Below are 13,527 nucleotides of genomic sequence, written 5' to 3'. Positions count from 1 at the left end.
CAAATACTCAATATATTCATAGACAAATCTTTATTTTATTTTATTCAAAATACTTCACTAAAAATATGATTTTTGTATGTGAAAGACTTATAATATTAACTGAAAGACTGCCAAATTTTGTGAAGATATACATACTGTATTGAAAGTTATATTAAATCTATAAAGATTCTCATGTTGAGAGAGTTAAATTAATCTGAAAAAGATGATATAAACTTAAGGAACATCATGATCATGTTTAAGAAGAATAGTAAAAAATGCCTAATGTCACTGTGGTCAACATAAATCCAGTAAAGAAATGAAATGACAAAATGCTTGAAAGTACAAAAGTATATCACAATTAGCAGATCATGTTTCTTGATACACAAATTGCTTAGGCGACCATGACAATGATTTATTTAGGACAAGTTTGTAATTATATTCAGAACTAGGCTAATTTGTAGCCTACTGAAGTTATGCCTTCTTTTTAATTTGTCATACTATTTGTTTGTACACCAAAGAACATACATCATAGTCCCAATAAAAATGACCAACAGTCAATAATTAAAGACAAGGATAAACAAGGTAAGATCCTATGATGCATTTCACACCCACTACATTCTATAAGTTAAACACTCACATATATTGTGTACTTCCAGTTCTAATATACCCAACCATTCTTAAATGAAAGTGAAGTCTGTTACAGTAATAACAACATCTTAATGTTTCTTTTTGCTGGACTTTTAAGCACCATTTTGATAAAAGAGACTATAAGCAAATGTATCAAAGGTTAGAGATATTATTTACCTAAAAACTGAAGGAGGACTTACCGAAGTCGGAAAACAGTGAGTTTATGATTTAAATAATTGAACAGAGCACCAAAAAGGCCACCTAAAGATCAAAGAGAGTAAATAATAAAACATTAGTATTACAAATTAAATGCAACATTCACTTAATAAAATACGAGTATTAATAAAACCCACAAATAGAAATAAACCGGAAATAATGACAGTAATCCAAATAACATGAGGAATATATACTATTAAACTAAAGCTGTATGAAATATATTCATAGAAAAATGTGGAAATTCCATTATAATTTGAGAGAAGTTTGTTTGTTCTCTAACTTCTCCTAGGCTTTTGCATTTGGACCCGTTAAGTACGGTTTAATCAACTTGGAATGATTTGGGATGTGTAAAGAAAAAGTTACTTTGCATTTAAAATGCACAGATTTTATAGCTCCAGTGATTAAGTAAATATATAGTAAATGGAGATGACTAACAGAGGTACTGATGGGATTTCTCGTTTCCTCTTTCATTACATGGTGTATACATATAGTCTATGCACTTTCAATCATTTCTGGTATATTTAGGATAAAAACAATAACACTATTTATATTCATAACAGATAAAACATTAATTCTACAACTGTATTTCAAATCTCATCAATCATTTGGAGGATTTCTTTTTCACTCATTTTCTATACATACTTTCAATTTTTTATAGTTTCTTTAGATATCATTTTCATTCCTGAAAATGGTTTCGTGTTAAATTATCTGTTTGGAAGCTACAGAAATTTTCTTTACAACATCAATTTGGTCAAATAAGTATGGTAGGCAACAGCAAAATATTACAAGGACTCAAATCTTTATTAACTAAATATTATTGCTAAGTTTAATGTATTCAAACAATGTATATAATTGTTTTGTTTATTTGTTTTTTGTTGTTGTTGTTAAGCACAAAATTACACAATGGACTATCTGTGCTAACCCCACCATGAGCACAGAAACCCGGTTTGTAGCATTATAAACTTTCAGAATTTACTGTTGTTTTGCTCTGGACACACATAAGAGCTTATTGTTTATTAAAAACAAACTATATTTATTATGATCTTGACCAAGAATATTGTTAACTAGTCTAACAAAGGTAATAGTGACACAACAGTCAATGCTGTCAAGACATAGGTCACTGGTAAATCTTTGCCAGATTTTGTGTCTTTGGATGTACGATCTATAGTCAGAAATGGTGATTACTGCAGTTGGCAAAATTAAGTATCACAGCAAATAATATAATTAATGTGAATCAAGTTGAAACTAACCTGATATATAAAACTGAGCTTTCTGAACAACAACAACAAAAAATTATTCAAATTATAAGACTAAAGGAAGTATTTTAATGCTTTTACCACTATAAAATTTGCAAAATCTCGTGATGTAGAAAATGATAGAAGTAAATAAATTTATAACATTTGTTTAAAACCAAAAACCAGATGGAATTTATTTGTTGTTTTTTTAACACGAAGCTACACAGTGGGCTATCTGCATTCTATCCACCATGGGGAATCAAACTCTGGATTTTAGCACTGCAAGTCCAGAAACTTATGATTACCCCACTGGAAGACGTGTACTATTTAGTAAGTTTGTACAAGTTTGATAACATTTGGTTAAGTATTTCTATTATCTGAAGGAAAAAAATCAATGGATATCAGTGACACCTTTCTAGTCTGGAGAGGGTTACAAAATACCAATCAAATTAATAACTTTAGTGTATAGGTAAGTATGCATATATCCTAATTTTAACTTCTTTTTCAAGATTTTGTTTTTGTCCAAAGCCACAAATATACATTTTACATACATATATAAAATTCCAATAAATAAATGTCTAATACCAAATTTAGTTTTGAGTTATGTTGTTGCTCTAACCCAGATACACTTGTCTGTTTTCAGAAATGTAACAGAAATGTAAATATTTTCCCAGAAAAAGCAGACTAAATATTTCACAGCTTATTGAACTAATTTACTGAAAGAAGTTCTAAGTGTAATCTAGTGTTTCTTTAACAGATTGTTAGGCTAACAGTTTTAGGCTACAATGTTTTAGCAACTAGTCAAGGTAGGGAATTTTGTCACACCCAGTATAAAAGTGTGTAACTACTATAAGAACCTCATAACATAAGAAGTGTATTAAAATAGATGCTTCAGTTTAGGACAGAACTAACATTATGGGTTTTGCATGTCAGAGCACCCATGATCAAACCTTAATGCATCTCACCCACTAGTCAAAGGCATACATGGATTCCCAGGGCTCTTTCACTGTGTATGCTGTTTACTTGATTGCACACTTGCAATGGAAGTGTATTCATCTGTGTCATTAATTATATGCAATGCCTGGATAGGTCAAATACTTCAGACCTCTTTTAGCTGTCATTACAACAGATTGCTTTCTCTGGTGGTGTTGATTCATCCATGGCATTATTTCAGCTCTAACATGTATAGTCTCACTAAACTAAAATTAGTGAACTCTTCCAGTCACTGCCCATGAAAGTACATGTTTAAAGAGGCTGATTTTTTCAAACTGCTAGAAATAAAGTTTCAATTTGCAGTATACTTAAAGAGCTTATAGTCCAAATATACTAACCATCATGTACCCAAAACCAATGTTTGAAAGGGGAGCTAATTCTTCTATATATATACACACACACATGTAAACAAACACGCACATTGTATTATCAAGACAAATGATATAACTAATTTACTGACATTACAGGTTCATTTCAGAATCTTTCACTACATTTAGCCAAGTAGAGCTGTTACACTCAGAGTAATCTGACAAATACTTTGTAAATTTTAAGAATATTCTGTTCTGAGGTACTCTTTTTGTTACCAGTAAGATTTCTATTGTAATTCCCTGTTTTTCCAGATAGCAGAATGTAAATTATTTACAAGTACTTTTTACATGCTGTTTGTGGTCTATTTGTTATCCAAAATTAATGACTTTCCACTGAATTAGCAATTACATATTAGAATCTTTCTTCAAGTTACAAAACTCTCTGTCCTGCTAAAGGCATACATGTATGTAGTGCACAGTATGTTAGTGCTGCTGCCTTACTTCACTGCTCAACTTCACCAATTATGTATTTCTGGTGGTGTTCCTGTCTTTACACAGCTATGAAGAAGAATATGAAATGGAAGTGAACAAATCTAAGAGAACTTGCACATAGTACAAAAAGTGAGCCTGATAAATATTAAACTTTGAAAATTTTCTATTACATTCTTCATGCTTATACAAGTGAGAAAACATTAGCTGCCATTATCTTATAAATCAAACAACTGACAGTGCACATAAAACAAAGAGTGAGCCTGATAAATGTTAAACTTTGAAAATTTTCTATTAGATTCTTCATGCTTATACAAGTGAGAAAACATTAGCTGCCATTATCTTATAAAATCAAACAACTGACAGTACACATAGAACAAAGAGTGAGCCTGATAAATATTAAACTTTGAAAATTTTCTATTAGATTCTTCATGCTTATACAAGTGAGAAAACATTAGCTGCCATTATCTTATAAATCAAACAACTGACAGTGCACATAAAACAAAGAGTGAGCCTGATAAATGTTAAACTTTGAAAATTTTCTATTAGATTCTTCATGCTTATACAAGTGAGAAAACATTAGCTGCCATTATCTTATAAATCAAACAACTGACAGTGCTTTAACTTCACATTTGGATTGTACAAGGTTCTTCAATATGTAAATTTTTTCTTTCATGTATATGTCTATATGAATCTGTATACCACCTTTCGAACATAATTTTGCATGATAATATAAATTTTTTAAACGAATTTAGTCCTGATGAGATTTAATGGTAACAATAAGTATATCACATCACCTGCTCTCTATGACATTTTAGACATTCTGCTAAGCTGGAACAGAAATTTTCTAACATTGGTCCAAACTCTTAAGATAAACTAGTTAGGAGGGTAAAATTAACAGCTACTTCCGTTACATCAACCTCAAATAGAATAATTAAAAGCTCCTATTACTATCATAGGAAATTTTCAATTAAAAGCTCCTACTACTATCACACAGAAAGTGTTTAATTATTAGCTCCTGTTGGCATCACAAAGGAAGTTTTCAATAGGTTACTCAGCACTGATTTTTAGATTTTACTCATGGAACTGATGTTAGAAATTTTGTTACGCAAGCCACAAGCTTTGAATGAACTTCCACCCTTACGTGTGACTGTGTATATTGTGCCAGCCTGTGATGAAATCATCATAGAAGGGTGACACAACCTCTGTGTGCAGTAATTTCTGTAAGCACTAACCTGTTATGTTAGGTGCATTCTTTCCTTGGCATTGCCTATGTTCAATTGAGTTTTTTCCTGTGCTTTTCGAGTTTATTGTTGGTTTCATCGACTGACTTTATTCATTTATTGTTATACTTCTTATGGCCAAGGAAATGCCAAAGAAAGTGGAAGTGCCACAAAGAAAAATTGAGGCCTTTGCCTAACTAGTAGTTGTCCCACAACTATGAGATAAGGCCATAAGACATGCCTTGTCTGTGGTCAAATGTCTTTCATGTCTAGTTAACTTAAATTTTAACTATGTAAATAGATTTGTTCTTGACCTGTGTACATGCATTGTATCACACCTTGCATAGCAAGACAACTGTCATAGTTATAGTTTCTTTCTTTCAGTTTTCTAGTTGCTTTCTTACAGAATTCTGTATCAGTATGGAAATTGCTAATTAAAAAAATAATAACAGAAGCTTGTAAAAATGTTTATACAAATAAAAATATATCGTAAACTTTCAATGTACGCAGTAATCCAGTTTTCAAAACATCAGAGGTCACTGTGACTCAAACTGTGTACATAGCAAGATGTTACCTCTGGGTTGGAAAAGGTGGTGAAATAAAAGATATGAGTACAAATTATGTTGTTTTTTCGTCAGGAGAAAATAAAAGAGATTTGGTTACCCATATTAATATGATTGTCTTTTGATGTTGTGTTGACTCTGCTAATAGGATACTTCATCAAAATATCAAGAATTTTAATAGCTGCAGTAGTAACTTGTGGTTTACCATCCTGGAAATTTGGTCAATTACTTTTTTGTACCATAAAAAACTATTACCTTTCATACAACTACTGTGAAACTTCCTGGAATAGCTTCCCAAAAAACAATGATTCAAATTGTTTTAGTTTTTTGTAACATCATGTTTTATCACAAAATTTAATACATTAAGTATTAAAAAGTTTCAAAAAGATATCAATACAAAAATTAACATCATGGTCAGTTTATGTACATTTTCTAAGCTAGTAAATAGATTAGTAAATAATAAATAGCAATAGAGCACTTCATAATCTTTTTACCACCTTTTTGACAAAGACTTGCTTATGAGTGGCAGCTTCTTAAATAACAATGGACAACAAAAAACTTGCTACTGGGTAAAACTCAAGTGATTCAACATAACTTGATGGTGCTAATTTCAAAACTGTAGTTAGAATTTGTCCATCGCTTCTAGATTTTGAGTTATTCTAATATCTCAATATTTTATCAGCACTATGTGAAATATCATGCAATCAACTTAGTACAGTAGATTTATGCTATGAAATTGAGTTTACTTGGACAATTTAATGGGTAAAAGGCTTCCATTTTTGACAACTTCAAACACTGACTGTATTCTATTTATGTAAAATTCCAAATACTTCGTTCATATATCCTATTTGTTCTCAATATAACTGTAGTGAATTGTACTACATTTGCTTCAATCCCATGCTCACCCACTCTGCCCAGGAATCAAGAAACCCTCATGTGCTCAGTTTGCTAGAACATTCAAGAAATCCCTCGACTGAGCATAAAAGTGGTGGAGTCAGGCGCCTCTATCTCAGTTGCCTCTCACTCACTCAGTTCATCACTTCACCTTGCTCTGCACACAGTCAAAACACAGTCTGATCATCTTCCTCACATCATAACTGTGATGTAATCAAATTCTAGAAAACTTTGTTTTTAAACCACTGTGTCAAGCCAAATGTGCAAACTGTACAACACACATGTAGAGCCCAATGTATTTCTTGGCTCCCAAATTGTGGTAGTAAGCAACCTTTACCTTGTGTGTGATGTTTGTCCTTTGTGAAACTGTAACTTATATTTTCTACTGATGTAGTAGGAACTGGTTGGGTGATTTTTAGCACTTTTGTACTTTACTTGAACTGGAGACAGTCAAATGATCTTCTATAAAATATCAAATAATTTATGTTTCCAGAACTAGAATTTAAAAGGCCTAAATAAGAACAGAAAAGCAAGTATGCCATTTGCAGTTCCCATGATATGGCATGAACACAAAGATCATCTAACTGACTGTTATTTTTGCATGACTAATGTTTCTGGATATTCAAGTAAAACTAAACAATACATTAAATATCTAGATATTGTATCTACAATGAAACCAGTACCTCATGGGGATGGTCTTCCAGTGCCACATCCACCAGCTAATTGGGAAACAGAAGAGTTATCCTGTGAAGAAGACAATGAATCATCTCATCCTCTTCATCTCCTAATTATATTCCTGTTGTACCTCAACATAAACCCCCTCATTTGATCACACAAGAAGACCTAAATGACCTGATTCGTGACTTGTCTCTATAAAAGCAGCATGGAGAATTGCTTGGCTCTCACTTACAGCAACAGTTTATTAGCTCCAGGAACAAGAGTCTCAATTTATCGAAGTTGCCATCAAAGTCTTGCTTCTCACAACAGCATGCAAGATACTTTGTATTTCTGTACACACGTTGATGCACTAATGTAAGAAGTAGGTACTGAACATCATTCTCAAGAATGGAGACTTTTTATCTACTCATCTAAAGTTAGTCTGAAAGCTGTACTTTTGCACAATGGGAACACTAAGCCATCGATTCCTATTGCTCATGCTGTGAACATGAAAGAAACTTATCAAAGCATACAGACTGTACTTGAGGCCATCAACTATGATCATCATAGGTGGAACGTATGTGGTGATCTAAAAGTTACTGCATTCCTGCTAGGCCTGCAGATTAGGGATACCAAACATTGTTGCTCTGGGACAGCTCAGAAGATAAAAATCACTTCAAAAAAGAAGGAATGGCCAGTGAGAGAGAATTACATTCCAGGGAAACAGAATATTGAATACCAACCTTTAGTGAATCCTCAAAATGTGTTTCTGCCACCAACTTCATATTAAACTGGAACTCATAAACAATTATGTAAAAAGAAATAAACAAAGATGGTCATGGTTTCAGATACTTGTCTGACAAGTTTCCAAAAATCAGTGAGGCAAAAATGAAAGGAAATATCTTTGTTTGGGAAGTGCTGATAGATGATGATTTTGAAACAGTACTCAATCAAAAAGAACTTGTTACCTGAAAATCATTCTTAAATACAATTTTCAATGAATAAATAAAGTTATAAATAAAAAGTTATTTTCATAATATATAAGAATATTTTGAATAAATTTATCATAACTCGTAAACTAGAGTTGATCAGCAATTTTCAACATGATTTTTAGAATCAGCATCGTCAAATTACTCAGAAACAGTTAAGTTTTTTTCTGTTGATAAGGTGTAATTAATTTTAAAATGAAAATACATGCATTTATTAGAAGATAAAATTTTAAAATTCACTAATTACTATCAATTAAATCTGAAAAGTAATTTTAAGATTAATTTATATGTGAGTTCAAGCTTCTTAATGTAATTATATAAATTGTAGAATAAACTGTTTATAAGTATCAATGACATTTGTTACTATTGTGCATCTGTTGATAGGTTCACGATACTGGAAATCCTTATGTATTTAAAGGTCCACTTCTATGAGACATGACAATCATATTGTACTATAACTAACAAAATTAAACAGAAAGACTTCCAAATCTAATTATTGAAGAAGTGTGTGAGTGTATGTGTGTGTACATATATAATTTTAGTTGTGGTCAGTTCAAGACCAATGAAAGAATTGCAACTAAAACACTACGTACGCATGAGGGTCAAATGTCATGATAATTTTACAGAATTACATTTAATATTTAATTAAACTATTTTATTAAAAATGTATGTCAATAATATTAGCATCAAAATAAAGTTTATAATTCAAATTTTATATCATCTAAGATCTAATTTTTTAATTAAAAAAAATTATCAATCTTCACTTTTTTGTGACAAGTCTGCACTCCGAATTCATTTTAGTTTCTCTTTCTACTCCTGTTATGGGTTTCAGAGTGTCCATCTAAGTATGAACTCATACTATAGATATTGAAAAGCCAGAATATAATATATTAGCATCTAATCTTCTTGCTTTTCTTTACTGTAATATCGATAAATTTTCAACATCCACAAGACATGCCCTACTGTCTCTCTCTCTCTCTGTCTTTCCAGACAGGTATATTATTTTATCTAATATTGCTACTAGACATGTTTATAACAAATAAATAGAACAAAATTCAATGTATTGTCTTCTTAGTTTTCTTTGTTTGCATCTTAACTTGAGAGCTGGCAGTTTCCAAATACATACTGTTATGTGTTGAACCAAGACAATACTCTGAGCAGTTAATGGAAGTTTTAACCCATTTGTAGCTTAGCTATAAAGTCAATTAAATTACAGTAGTTTTGAGACATTATATCCTAGTGCATGATAACATTTTTGTATTAAAAGATGCATATTTCAAAGTAACATGAATTATTTTGTGGACAATCAACACAGTGTGAAAAAAGGTTGTATTATCGAAGTAAATTCTTATGTACAAGTAAGACTATAGCTAAGTTTTGTGGTAAATTTATTGGCTACTGGTGACATAGGTGTCCTTTACCACTGCTTTTGCAGAAAACCACACAAAACCAAGTGGGCCAAATGGTATGGGGTAAACTCTGGGAAGATAACAGCATGTAAATGCTGTTATTTCAACTAGTTTACACTATAAAGCCCCAGGCTGGGTCACTTTCTTAACTGGCATGAACAGAGCCAAGACTGGCTTGGTTGTGCCTTTCTTGGTTCTGTTACAGGAGCCACTTAAACACCACTTTTGTGGTATACCAGTCACCGCCATGTAAACCACCACTTCAGCCAGTAAAAAATATTTTCTTTGTCAATAGTGATAAATCTGTGGTAAATTGAAAACCTTAAATTCACATAACTGTTAGTGCCATCACTAACTCTCCTAATGTCTGTTGCACTTCAATTACAAATGAACAAGTATTCTTGAAAACTGATAGAAGTAAGAAGGTACCTCATTTATTTACTATTCCATAAATTAGCATTTACATTTAATTAAAAAATCCAGAAAAGGTTATTTTAGGTTTATTGGTAAATACAATTGTTCTGAGAATGGTTTCTAAAGTTTTTATTTATATGGATGTGTAACTGACTATATGTTTGACAATGAAATTGCCGCTTTTCTTTGTAGGCACATAATAGAAATATTAGTTCCGTGGATGCCGACAAGTTAGATATCAATAAAACTCAAAAGATGTACCTGCATTAGTTTTTAGAAGAACCTGCCATACCTGTTTGAAGAAATAGTGATATGTCAAACAGAAGTTTGGAGATACAACTTTATGGCAGTATCTGCTCAAAAGCCACCAGTTACTTTATAAAGTATGCAGCTATAAAAAAGTAACATGCTTTGGTATTTCAGCTCAGTGAAGTATTAGTAATATCTATATACACATTAATGTATCTTTTGCAGTTTTTTTTTGTTCACTATGGTCAACATGTTTCTAGACCTTTATGGAAGCAGTTCTAAGGTTTAACACATACAATGCACATATCTATGTTTTATTGATTGTGAGAATCATAAAATTAAGTTGTTCTTATAGCAAATGAAGGGGGTTTGTGTTATATAAAGAAAGTGCAATCATTATACAATGACTATTTAGTAATAAATGCTGAGAACAACAGTTTTTACTGTAAATGAAGTATTTACAGCTAGACAAATGTTCGTACACTGAAAACATAAGTCCTAATAAACTAAACTAAAGTAATATAATTTTTCAATAAAAATAGAGTGAAATCAGATCAATACAGTATTATTTTTAACTTGTGCTTTAATATTTACTGTTATTCAAACATACAATATTTTTAATATGAACACTTTATCTCTTTTAACTAGGCAGACTTTTTGTCCTCCTATACATTAAATCACATAAATTCTGCTTTGTAAACTTGCAAGAAAAATTCAGTGTACACAGTGTACTACAGTCCAAAAACTGTGCCTTTTGTTAAGAACTTTTTATTAATTTGTAATATATATTCTATCTTCTAGAGAAGTTTCTGATGTGGCTAAAATAACATCATACAGCTTCACATGATCAGAGGGCTAGTTCTGTTAAGTGTGAGAAGTATATTACTGAAAACATTTGCAACACACTTAAATACACCCTCTGAATCACTTGGTGAAAACATTATTATTATTTATTGTAGCTTTGTTTGTAAGCAAAAACATAATCTTCCATCAAATTGTTTTCATAAATGTGAAAATATCTAGGTTTAAAATATATGTAATATATTTATAAGACAATGCTGAGTAGTTTATTTCACAAAGAAATAAATGTTAACTGCATTCCAAACAAAAATAAAAGGATAAAAACTTGAGTTGAAGAGCTCTTAAAGATTTGCTTGAGGAATTCGTCTATATGCAGAACATATTACATGAAAAATTGGCCTATATGCGGGACATATTAGTTGATTTTATTAGTCACAATATTTGGTTAGTGTCAGGATACGTGAAGGTATTAAGCTCCTTTTATGTTATGATCCCGGCTAAATATTCACACTAAAAGTACAAGGTTTCTCAAATTTAACTACTTACCTATGGTTCCCATAAGTACATAAACTGGTAATTCCACAAAACTATAACTGATGTTCTGAAAAAAAGAAAAACAGCAATTAGTTTCACTATGAAATACATATGTGTACAAAGAAGCATTTTAAAATAAAGATGCTTTGAAATAATAAAACCTTATAAAGTAAGATAATTCATTTTAACATATACGGGAATAAAACAAAAACTAATTTTAACATAAATAAGTTACTGGAATGATAATTAACTTTCTATGCATATAATTAAGTTACAGAAAAATTCAGAAACTTTAGAACCAACAAGAAACCTTAATTTTCAGCACAAGAGTAAAAACAAATTATTCAACCATTTATTTACCAGGCTACTATCAAAAATGTGATCAATGATAACTTTGCAAGTTAACATACAGCAAATAAAATGAATATGTCAATAAAACATCAAGTTAAGCTAGTCTCAGGTCAATTATAGAATTCTGTCTTTTATAAAATTTACATTCTGCTGTTTTCGTATTCCTATAAATTAAATCATAGATTCTGCTCATTTACTTTTTATAACATACACAATTATGGACACAAAGCAACTATAACCATAGCTTTATTTTCATAAAGAAAAATACCAGTCTTCCTATAGGTTATTAGCCCTATCGGCCCAGGTACCCTTTACTGTGCATGAAGCAAGGTTTTAGTGTCTTACATTCAAAATTTTATTAAACTACTTTTTGTTTATGTTATACCAATTAAAATAGCACACAATGTTAGCTAATAATCCCTTTTTTAATAGTATACAAGTTTTAAGTTATTAATTCTAAAAGGAAACATAAAAAAATCCTGAATTTCCACTAGTGTAACACACGACACATTTTGTCTTAGCCTGTCATTATCCCTATTTTATCCATCACCCCCTCGAAAATTTACGAAATTAAACGTAAATTACTCTCTATAAAATCATTATTGCTAAAACAGACCATAATTTTTATAGCCTTCAATTTTGTTTGGTTACAGAGCTATCTAATAGAAAATCAGACCCCTCCTGCCACACCCACCTGTCACATCCTCTCTTTCACAATTTGTTGATAGTTCTCTCTTACGTTTCATTATATATTATTTATAACCAATAGAAAATCATGGTTTTCATCTTTCAAATGGCGTATTGTATAACATTGTGTTCTGAACAGATAACCGTCAATTTCACTCTGAGTAGCAACACTGTTCCCATGGGAAAGTTAACAACTAGCTTGGATGAATTTGTCTACTTTCTGCATGTTATTAGCCTATATTCTTTGGTGTATTATTTAATTAAATAAAAATTGTTAAGTGCTTTACCATAATTGCTAAAAAAAATCAGGCTTAACTCTACTCAAAGATCAAGGGCAAGAAAAAAAGATTGGATAAGTACTTTATTTCTTGTTTTTCATTTTTATTCTTTATTTATTATTATTATAAAAGTAACTAAAATTAAAAGTATGGATCTTTTTAAATTATTTTAGAATAGATAAAATAAGTAATAATAATAATAATATAATTAAAATGGTTCACAAGGCATGCATGCTAGCAGCTCGTGGATAATGTAATTCGATAGCGTAACGTGAGCTGCACGTTCCCTTAGTGATTTACAACTTATAATGGTGCAGATAGCAGTTAGACACGGTTCAAATGGCAATAAAAAGGGCAATAAAACGCTAAAATTTAATTATAAATAGATATATAATGTTACGAACTAAGAGCTACTTAGGATAAACAAATGTAGTTTCATGTTACAATTTGAAGTCATACTAGAAAGAAAAGAAAGTTAATTTAGGTGTATTTCGATTTTTTTTTGGTGGTTATAAGGTCAGTCGAATTGACCGATCCAGTTTTGAGATAGGGTAGAGAAAATAACATATAAACTATAAGAGTTTATTGAAAAAAAATCATTTGAAATGCATTTAGGTTTTAGAGATTACAC

The 13,527-nt window shown here is 30.9% G+C and overlaps 1 protein-coding gene across 1 annotated transcript in view; it reads right to left on the bottom strand.

Moving 5' to 3' along the window:
* The window catches only part of LOC106462744 (H(+)/Cl(-) exchange transporter 7-like), a 172,582-nt gene that overhangs the window by 100,773 nt on the left and 58,282 nt on the right, over positions 1-13,527 (bottom strand). The window contains exons 9-10 of the mRNA XM_022390078.1: positions 11,593-11,647; positions 807-867 (exon numbers count right to left, since the gene is read on the bottom strand). Coding sequence (XP_022245786.1) covers positions 807-867; positions 11,593-11,647 — 116 coding nt within the window. The remainder of the gene's footprint in view (positions 1-806; positions 868-11,592; positions 11,648-13,527) is intronic.

This window comes from Limulus polyphemus, unplaced genomic scaffold, assembly GCF_000517525.1.
Source record: "Limulus polyphemus unplaced genomic scaffold, Limulus_polyphemus-2.1.2 Scaffold1238, whole genome shotgun sequence".
Taxonomy (NCBI): Eukaryota; Metazoa; Arthropoda; class Merostomata; order Xiphosura; family Limulidae; genus Limulus; species Limulus polyphemus.
The sequence above is the reverse complement of the archived record's forward strand: the minus strand, read 5'-3'. Positions and strand labels throughout refer to the sequence as shown.